Genomic DNA, 10,290 nt, shown 5'->3' with positions numbered 1-10,290 from the left:
CAATGGCAGGAGCTCTGCCGTTCAATTAAGACGAATGAAGTTTATATACAAGCAAAGGTAACCAAGCGTGGTGCCAAACACCGCGAAAGGTTAGCCCACCCATGCAACGCGGTAGAGTACACACTACCATGAGTCATCGTTGCCGAGCGTGGTTGCAAAGCAGCCAGCAGCTCCGACTTTCCATGGCAAACACCGACGATCCATCGCAAGATTTCAGACCAACGGGCCCGAAGCAGGAGGCTACAACAGGTCATCGTTGCCGAGCTCAACGGCTCTGCGAAGAGCAGCTCCGACTTCCTGCCTTGATCCCACGCCCCGCCCGAGATCCGCGCGAATCCGGCCGTCGGACCGCTGGATCCGGGCGCCAAAGCGAGGAGGCTGCCCCAGACCGGCACTGGAGACTCTGGCGCCACCACCTGCCCTAGCGACCATGCCGAGCCCTAGGACGCGAGCTCGTCCCTGACCGTCGTAGCTTCCACCGCGAAGAAGAGCCTCGCCGCCGCCCTCACGGCAAGCTGCACGGCCATGCCGTCGGCCTACTCCGGCGACGGCGCGGTAGGAGAGAGGGAGGGAAGGACGAGAGGCGGCTAGGGTTTGGGTCGCCTCCCGTGTTGCCTGCGTGGGGGCGACGCGGGGGCAGCGGGTTTCTGCGTTTTTTGTTGGAAACCTTGCCTGCATGAGAACCGAAACAACTAGCAAACCAACCAAACTCATTCAATAGCTTAAGGCGATCCTTGCTCAGCACCAAGAGAACATAGTAGAAGAACCAAAGTTGTCCTATAATTCTTGAACTTGGAGCTTTGATGCTTTATATTCATTAAATGTTCTTGCTTCTAGTCAATATTCAAGCAGAAGCAAATGCACCTTCATTTTCTACAAGCGAAGTGACTGAGCTCCCTCAACTATAGTAAGGTACATTGTCTTGTTAGGAATCTCAGCAGCAAATGCACCTTCATTTTCTACAAGCGAAGTGACTGAGCTCCCTCAACTATAGTAAGGTACATTGTCTTGTTAGGAATCTCGTAACTACGGTGAAGATGAGCCCACTTTATCCGGTGCCGCTTGGGTGTTGTTTATTCGCGCCCTTTTGTCCGGACGTCTTCTTCTGGATGTCTTGAGCTTCTTGTTTATCTTCTAGGATCTTCCATGCCTCTCTTTCATCTTCCTTTGAGGTGTTGATTGCTTGATCTTCACCTTAACCTAGCTCAAGTTCATCTTTGCATCCCTAGGACTAAATACCTTGTATAGTAGAAAACAATGTTAGTCCTAAAGGATATGTTGTCATTTAACCACCAAAATCACTAGGCCTTTTATGGTCTATGTTCCTTACAAGATCCCTGCTCGACGAATCCAGTCTAGCGTAGTAGAAGAACAAAAGGCGCCCTGTAATCCTTGAACTTGAGCTCTTGTGCTTTAATTATCCATTAACAGTTCTTGCTTCAAAGGAGCATCGCTTCGTGTTGGTTGCCACGAATTATTTTACAAAGTTGACCAAACGTGTACCTTTGAAGAACATGACACACAAGAAAGTAATTGAGTTCATCACAAAGCATATTATTCATAGGTTTAGTGTCCCTCAAATTTTAACTATAGGTCAAGGAATGCCTTTTGTGTCAAAAGAAGTGCAAGAGTTTGAAGAATCATATAAGATCAAGCTAATGGCTAGGCTGAGTTAAGCAATAAGAGTTTGATCAAGCTTGCCAAGGAAAAGACTAAGGACAATCCTAGAAGATGGCATGAGGTTTTGTCTGAAGCTTTATGGGCTCATCATATATCTAGACATAGTACTACTAAAGTTACTCCTATGGACAGGAAGTTGTGTTGCATGGCGAGGTGAATTTGGTGCATATAGGTTAGCTAAACAAATAGTCAAACTGCTGCCATGTATCATGAGCTCGATGAGGTGGCTAATTAAAGAATTAAAGCCCTAAAGGATATTGAGAGGGACAAAGCTCGTGTTGCCCAAGCTTACAACAAGAAAGTTAAAAGCAAATCATTCCAAGTTAATGATTTGGTGTGGAAGACCGTTCTACCACTTGGGAGAAGAGCAATAAGTTTGACAAGTGGTCTCTAAATTGGGAAGGTCCATATAAAGTGATCAAAGTAGTATTAGGGAATTCTTATATGCTAGAGACGTTGCAAGGTGATCATCTCTCAAGAGCAATCAACTAGAGGTATTTTAAAAAAGATTTCCCTAGTGTTTGGCAAGAAGTCTAAGTGTTGTCCAAACAATGGTCGATTTACATATATCGCCCTTAAGAACAAAACAATAGTCGATGAACTTAACATCGTTGCTATTGTTTTCATGTGTTTTTAAACTCATATATGCTTGGATTAAAAATAGAAGGGCATATGTTGACAGTAAAATGAGATCGGGGTGGTCAATGATAAACAAAGAAATCAAATCCTAGAAAAACCTGCCCAAGCCAGTTTGTACTGGGCATTGTGCATGGGTTAAAGAAACCGGCCTAGGCAGGTTTGGCAGGGTTATTTCTGGTGATTAGCTGTCCAAGTCAATTTCAACCCTAATTCGATGGGAACTCGTCCGATCTCGTGGAAACTTACAAGTGTCATGTGAAATAGGTATGTAAAAAAACAATCTACTACTACCCTTCTCCTACCTCAAGCTCTTTCAACCTTTTGTTGTCTAACACCTCTCTCAACGAGATTTGTTGGCGTTTTAGGTTGCCTTGCCAATCTTGGGACATCCTTGTTGTGCTCCTCCCCGACGTGTCTTGCTAGGAGGCATTCATAGGTGTTTCAGGTGAAAAACGAGTGTCAAAACCCAGATTACTAGTCGGCCTTGCCGTGTGCGGTCTCGGACGATCTCGTCCTTTATGTGTGACCGGACGTCTTCTTTCACTTCCAACAAGAACAAAAATAAAATAAAATTCAAGCACGCAAAAGTGTTTAACATCTTGCTGAGTCTCAAAACTTTCTCCCTCTCTTTTATTCATGTCATAATTAAGAAGCATTTTATAAATTACTCTATATATGACCCATTTGTTTAAGGGAAATTTTGCTGTGGCACACTCTAGTTATGTGAAATTTGCTGTGGGACATTGGAATATTTTTTCTTTGCTGTAGGACACTAATTTCTTTGCTGTGGCACACCGCCCAGTATGTCTAGAGCAAAGAAAAAAAATACAATGTCCCACAGTAATTTTACAAAATATTAGTGTCCTGTAGCAAAATCTTCCTTTGTTTAAACGGCCCGTTTAGACTTTAGTCTCCTCTAGCTAGACTCTCCTTGCTCATAGAGGAGCTGCTTGAGGGCGAGTAGTCCATCTGCTAGGCTGCTGCTACGCTCGGCGAGAAGGCCATCGGGGCAGAGTGCGGCGAAACCGAGTACGAGTAGTCGCCGGACCTGATGAAGGCTTCGGATCCACACTTGTCAGCGCGGTCGTCCATTAGCATCTGCTGGCATCGGCACTCTGAGCTGCAGAAGGCTTTCTCCCCTCTGCAAATTTGATGAGGCCAAGAATAATAAACAGGTAGTCAATATTTAAGGAATTCGATCTTTTCAGCAGCTTGTTGTTAGTATGAAGTATGAGGAAGTCTTGATAGTTGAGATATTCAAAAGCAGAATGACTGGAGTTTTGTGGCACTAAATGAATACGAGTTATATTCTTATTCATTTGGGTGAAAACTTTAGAGAAAAAAATATCTTCTCAGGCTAATTATATGGGAGCACTGAGGAATACTAATTATTGATGTACTGTAGTTTATTAGATGTACTGGCATATTGTACCTGAAGTATTGCAGCAGCTGTCTAATACGTAATATACTACTGCAGCACATAGACAAAACTATGCTTTTGTCCTCTAGGAAGACCATACTTGGGCATCTTTAATAAAAAGGGAAAGGACGATGAACTGTATAAAACTGCACGAAAATCGTGAATCGACTCTAGTCGTGTATTTGATTATTGTAGTTTCAAATTCACGCCTATAATAATTAATGATTAACTTAAGGTGCTGTCGGGTTCATAAATCCGGGGTTCCTTGCGGACCGACTTCCCCGCAAAGGCTCGGCCCAAGCAGACAGCGTGCAACGCATGGGCCGGCCCAAGAGTCTAAACAGCGGGCTAGAAGGGTGATCCAATCACCGACCGGAAGGTCTGGCCGAGGAGGAGCAGCTTCCGTTTTCCGACTCTGGCCCACCTCTCCGACCGGAGCGCTCGCTCCGACTCCAGTCACCTCCGGACGGCCTCTCCGACCGAAAGGCCTGGCCAAAACACTACTTCCGACTCCGACCCCACGTCTCCGACCGGGGTACGTAAAAACCTTACTCATTGCTCTTCTCCGACTGACGCAGTCAGAGCCGGCTGAGACCAACCGACCGGGGACGCCCACTCGGAAGGGACTAGGGAACGAACGGAGAAAGCAAGGCAAGGCGCACAAGTCAAACTACGATACCAGGGACCATACCATGTACACCTGCAGGAACAGTACTCTGCAACCGCGCTGACACAAACAGTATTATAGGCGCCGACGTTTTCCCTACAGTATTGTGGGCGCCATTAACTCCCATACGGTAAGGCCCCCCACATGTCTCTGGGCATCGACAGTGTTGTGGGCGCCGACATTTACCATACCGAGTGAACATGATGAAACTCCTCACATGCCTCTGGGCACCAACAGTATATGCAGGAACCGACATCTGCCATACCCAAATAAAGACGACATGACCTTCCACGTGCATCTGACATCCAACAGTGTTGTGGACGCCTACCATCATCCCGTACCCGTCGGCGTGGGCAACAAGGCTTAGAAGCAAACATACTCCTTCCCTCTCACTTATAAGACCATCCCCTTTATCTATAAAAGGGGATGCGCTCTCTCCCAAGAGACTCAGTTAATCCAAGTTGATTCAAGTACATACAAGTCATTCCAGATTCATTAGATCGATCAAGTTCGCTAGTTCACAACCACAGAACCGTCAGGTTCGGACCTCAAGCACACGCTTGAACACTTAGCTCATAGCGGAGCTCCGGTCGCTCTCGGCCCTTCCGACCGGACCTCTCGTACACCCCATCTTTCTCCTTCTCGTTTGTAACCCCACTGCAAACCTCGAGCACCTGGGCCCAGGAATAAAGTCACCGACCGACTCAAACTGGACGTAGGGCACGTTGCCTGAACCAGTATAAACCCTGTGTCATTAAGTGCTAGGCCACATCCGATCACAACGTGCGGTAAAATTACAAATATTTACTTGTTGGTCACTTTCTGCACCGACAGGTGCTGTCTCTCTATTCTATATTGTAAGAGTCTATTTGGCACACCACCTTTTAAAGTGAGCCAATTGTTTGCACCTCTAGTTCATGGGTAAAAAATGGCTCCAGTTCTTTTACCGTTTGCTATAAAATAGCTTCTCCGAAGAAGCTACTACCGTAACCAAAGACAGAGCCGTGTCAAACATGCCCTAAATAGTTTTAGCTTTCTTAGATATATAAATTTTACTATACATCTAGATATACGACGTTATATTTAGGTGTGTACTGAAGTCTATATACATGTAGAAAAAAACAAAATAACTTGCAATTTGATAGAAAGGGGATACATAGCAGTGATGGGATGTTATTCACATGATCAATAGGCAAGAATGATTTTTTAAGTTTTTTTTAGCAAATAATGAGTTCTAGTAAGTGCACCATACTTTGAGTGCTGAACTAAAGTTTCTGAGAAAAACTCTTCTCTAATCTAAGAAAGAAATGAACGATTACGGTGCACACCTGTACATGTAGATATCGAGCCCATCAAGCCTCTTGTCACAGAGGCAGCATCGGCTCAGGAAGTCCGGCGCCGGCGCCGGCGCCTCCTCGTCGGCTTCCACGAGCCAGCCGCCGCCGTCGCCGAACCCAAAGTAGACCCGCTTCCGGACGCTGCCGCCGCCAGCGCCGGCCACGTGCGTGATGACGCACGTGTAGCTCTCGTCATCCTCGCGCGCGTGCCGCCTAGCCGCGGCGCCGATGGCGATTGGCTCGGCCCCGGCGCCAGCCCCGGCCCCGGTCAGGCAGGCGTGGCTCATGGCCGCGACGATACCCAGCCCGACGCCGCCGCCCTCGTCGAAGCTCCGCCTCGGCTGCGGCCTCGGGTCCGCCGGGGAGTTGTTGTTATTCGCCCCGACGAAGACCGAGAGGAGGTTCGCCAAGGACGAGGACGCCGTCGTCAGCTTGGCCACGGAGCTCCGCTGCCGAGTCGCCGCCGCCTTCTGCTCCGCTGCCGGTTCATGCGACCACATCATCCTCGCTCTCTTGCGCCTGTGACTCTGAGTAGAGGAGAGAGAGACAGAGATGGGAGAAGAGGCTGTTGTTACATGCTCAATCTCTCTCTCATCTCTGCTCTCCACTCCCGTCTCTCTCTCTCTCAAGAACACTAATGGTGATGGTGGTGGTATCGTTGAGGTCTAGAGAGAGAGGCGGTGGTGGTGATGGTGGGAGGAGGATTATAAAGAGGAAAATGGGGAAGTGGGGCAGTTAGGAAATGGTTTTTTTTTTGTGAAAGATTAGTAATAGTGTAATACTACTAGTAGCTAGTGGGGGGTTTTGCATGTGGGAGCTAGCTCATTTCTTCATAATTGCAGAATATTCCGTAATGTTTTTTAATGCAGTGAAATCAGGACTTGTCCTAGTTTAGCATTTCCGAGAACCTTTTAAGATACTGCATGGTTAAAAATTGGACCGGTTGTTCGTTGTCTCTTTGTTAGCCAGGGAACCCAATTCTGCAGATCGATCGACCAATGCTTGTCATATATAAATTAGTTCAGTATGTACATGTGTGACTTTCTGATAGATGTACCATTTAATTTGTGTCGTCATTGTATGAATGAATTGTGTGGCTGTGTGCATAGATGGATCCAGATATCATGTGCAATGCAGGGAAGTGTTGTGCAGAGCTTGTTTGTTTATAGCCTTTGCTGACATGTTCAACTAACCATACATACATACATCCAAGCTTGCTTTGAGGCCGTTCCGCTGAACTTTCGTCTGGTTGCATGTTCCTGGAATGAAGAGTACAGTACTTGCTGCATATGGTTGGTTGGTTGGTTTGTGATTTGTTAGCATGAAGTGAACAAAGAAAAAAGAAAGTTTGTTACTGCAATGATATATAATGCTTCTCTCTCCTAATTAAGCACCTTTCGTTTTAATTACATTAATTATTTATGTGTTGCAAAAGAAATGACCACTCCTTTTCTTGATACTCTACCACTACTAGCACTGTACTATTTCTTTGTTCTTGAGATGTATAAAAAATGATTGATGAACTTTCTGAAAGCACTTGGAGACTAAGAAATGATATCTTTCCTGCGGTCGATCCAATGTGGACGGGTATCAATTTCCGTGTCACGATCGTCACGAAAAGAATGGAGAGGCAAGTTTTAATCCGTGTCCTTGCAGCTGTTATCATCATCAATCAACCAGGGAGAAAAAGGTAGTATATGTAGCTGTATCCACAATGGGAACCCAATGGCCAATGCTTCAAGTCCCATCATCATGACATATGCCAGTAGATATGCACTCGAAACCAAATGGCAATTATTTATCTGTAAAATCTGTTTTGCAATGCTGCCGATGTAAATCTCCTCTCTGTGCAAACCGAGGATTTGCCACATGGAAGAGTGACCATTCGAGGATTACCCGGGCGTATTGGTTTTGTCTTATTTGGATCAGCTACACTTTTTATTACAAACTATAATAGTTAAGAGGGATCCGATAATTTTCTTTATATATTGAATGGTTGAATGGATTATAAGCTAAACTATTTGGATTAATTAGAGCTTTTTTTAACAGCTAGCAACTTGTTTTCGTGAATCCAAATAGCGGGCTTGGAATTGCTCCATTATGTAATATAAGACCTAGTAACATCTGGCTTAGGACAGTTTCAACCCAGAAAATAGAATGGTTTCTATGACAATTAACTATGGTGCCGACTAAACAATTTGTTGACATGTCATTAATTAGGACTACGAAAGATAGAGAAGGAAATGGTTTCTTTTACGAGATAGGAAGAGTTGTAATAAGGGGTGATAGGAGAGAGAAGACACATGATTAGTCAAAAAAGCCGGTGCCTCGCCGTCGACAGACACATCGCCTACTACTGAAAGATCAACATTGTTAAATCCTGAAATAGATTCAGAAAAATACAAGCACCAGCGTCAATTACAGGACCTAAACCCTGGTAGTAGTAGCTAGGTTCACCACAAGGATACCAACAAAGTGAGTTACATTCAATTCATTTGTGTAGCGTCTACATGACTTGACAAGTATGAAAACTATCTCATTGTTTCCGAGTTAGGCACCGGATAACACGACGGAGGGAGTCAGTGATGTTCATGTAGTTTTTTTTAAGAATAGAATTGGACACTTTTTTTTAATAATAATAAGAACTTTTAAAAATCATCTGGCGTCGTCGTCTGTCACGAGCTTATCGTGGCCGGCACACCTAACAAATTAATATGCGCCCATATCGTGCATGCCCAATACACTTGAAGGTCTACGGTTCAGGAAGGTTTCCTGTGACGCAGGTCACTATGAGCCAACAAGGAAGGACAACCTCCTCTTTCCCTGTCGACCAGACAAGTTACATGACCTCGACAGGGAGTATGTGCGTTTGTCTATGGCCTAAAGTGACGGTGCACAGTGCTCCGGCCGCCTTACAATAAGAACTTGCTGACGCAGCGATTTATATTATCTATTTACTTATCAATATCAAATTGAACTAGTATACTCGCTTCATCCCTATATAATCGCCCTTATGGTATTTGTGCCGGTCAAACTTTCTTAAATTTGACTATGTTTATATAAAATATTAACAATATTTGTATCATAAATAAGTTTACTAAAAATAAATTTAATGATCTATCTGACGACAATAATTATATACTATAAATATTAATATATTTTTATATATTTAACTAAGGTTGAAAGAGTTTAACTTCTCAACGACACTTATTAGAGAAGAGCGTATATTGTAGCAGTAGACTTTATAAAATCCACTTGCCACAATCTGCCTATGCCGCTATGCAGCGTGTCAATTGGTGGTCGAATAAAGGCTGCATGCAACTAGATACTCGAAGATGGAACCACCAATAATTGGTCTTTTATTTACACAATGCTTATAAAATGGTTATTAAATATTTTGTTACAACATATAAATTTAAGAATAGGGACAATACTAGCGCCTGTATGTCCGGACAGACGCCCACACCAGGCGGGACCGCCCGTGTCGCTTCCCGCGCCCGCAGCCACGCAACGCTCCATCCCTCCGCTTTCCACACGCATGCACGACGCCCCAGCAGCTATAGCAGGCAGTTGGTGAGTCACATTACAACGCGTACAACACCTGATCTACTTTTGTAACATCCAGATAAAGCTTTTACAACATGCGCCTAAAGGAAGATGAAACACCTGAAACATGCGCCTGAAACACTTGTGAAAACACCTAAAACACTTGAAAATCCATTGCAACACATAAACATCATGACAAAACCACTTGCAAACATATGTGTGAAACATACGCAACATCCAAATAAAAACACTTGCAACATACGTATGAAAAAACACATGAAACATTTGAAACAGACTCTTGCAACATACGTGTATAGCCACTGCAACATATGCAATATCCCGATCTACTTTTGCAACATCTATACGAAACACTTGTAACATACATCTGGAACATCTGCAACAACTGAAATATATGTTTGCGACATAGGGGGAGAGGCCAAGGCCAGTCGATTTCGGCCGTCAGGGTGGGAGGCGGCGGTGTGCGAGCACCACTGGCACCGGCCGCGCTCGTGGGTGCCCCTTGACTCCGCTGGAGAGGTGCCTCGGCACCTGTGCCCAGCCGCCATCGGCAGTGGCAGTGGCGGCGCATCCTGACAGCGCTGGGTTAGGAAAGAGGCCGAGGAGGCACTGCGCGAACTAGGGGAGGAGACGGCATGGTCGGCTTGGGTGGAGGAAGGAAGCAACGGTTGCGGGGCGGGGCTCTGCTACTGACAGCAAACAAATAGAGAGACTTAGAGATAGGGAGAGCGAGACGGAGCCAAGAGATAAAGAGACGGGCGAGGCGGAGTGGAAGCGCGTCTGAACCGACGCGAGCGGACGGACGCCATCGTCCGAGTATTTCCGTTAGAATAAACATATATGCGCTACTCTTGACTGAATAAATACTAGAATAATTTAATTAATATCAAAAAAAGTTAAAAGTAAAATATGTATCCAAAAGAACAGCACCATCTAGAGTTATAGGCTCAGGCTTTTGGTGCCGTCTTAGGCCGTGTTTGGCC

At 45.2% G+C, this 10,290-nt stretch overlaps 1 protein-coding gene across 1 annotated transcript; it reads right to left on the bottom strand.

Moving 5' to 3' along the window:
* Positions 1–2,922: 2,922 nt before the first annotated feature.
* LOC136475881 (FCS-Like Zinc finger 12-like) lies at positions 2,923–6,433 on the bottom strand. Its single transcript, XM_066473529.1, has 2 exons — positions 5,735–6,433; positions 2,923–3,460 (listed from the first exon to the last, which is right to left on the bottom strand). The coding sequence occupies exons 1-2, from the start codon at positions 6,244–6,246 to the stop codon at positions 3,292–3,294; spliced, it is 681 nt and encodes a 226-aa protein (XP_066329626.1). The 5' UTR covers positions 6,247–6,433; the 3' UTR covers positions 2,923–3,291.
* Between the last annotated feature and the right edge of the window lie 3,857 nt (positions 6,434–10,290).

The sequence above is a fragment of the Miscanthus floridulus genome, chromosome 8 (genome assembly GCF_019320115.1).
Source record: "Miscanthus floridulus cultivar M001 chromosome 8, ASM1932011v1, whole genome shotgun sequence".
Classification (NCBI taxonomy): domain Eukaryota; kingdom Viridiplantae; phylum Streptophyta; class Magnoliopsida; order Poales; family Poaceae; genus Miscanthus; species Miscanthus floridulus.
Note: the sequence above shows the minus strand (reverse complement) of the source record. Positions and strands in the feature narration are given on the sequence as shown.

Bases quoted from the DNA above. Each gene is read 5' to 3' on its own strand.
- LOC136475881 (XM_066473529.1), bottom strand. From the start codon at position 6,246: ATGATGTGGTCGCATGAACCGGCAGCGGAGCAGAAGGCGGCGGCGACT. The intron at 3,461-5,734 runs GTGTGCACCGTA...TCAAATTTGCAG, and splicing joins CTCGATATCTACATGTACAG to AGGGGAGAAAGCCTTCTGCA.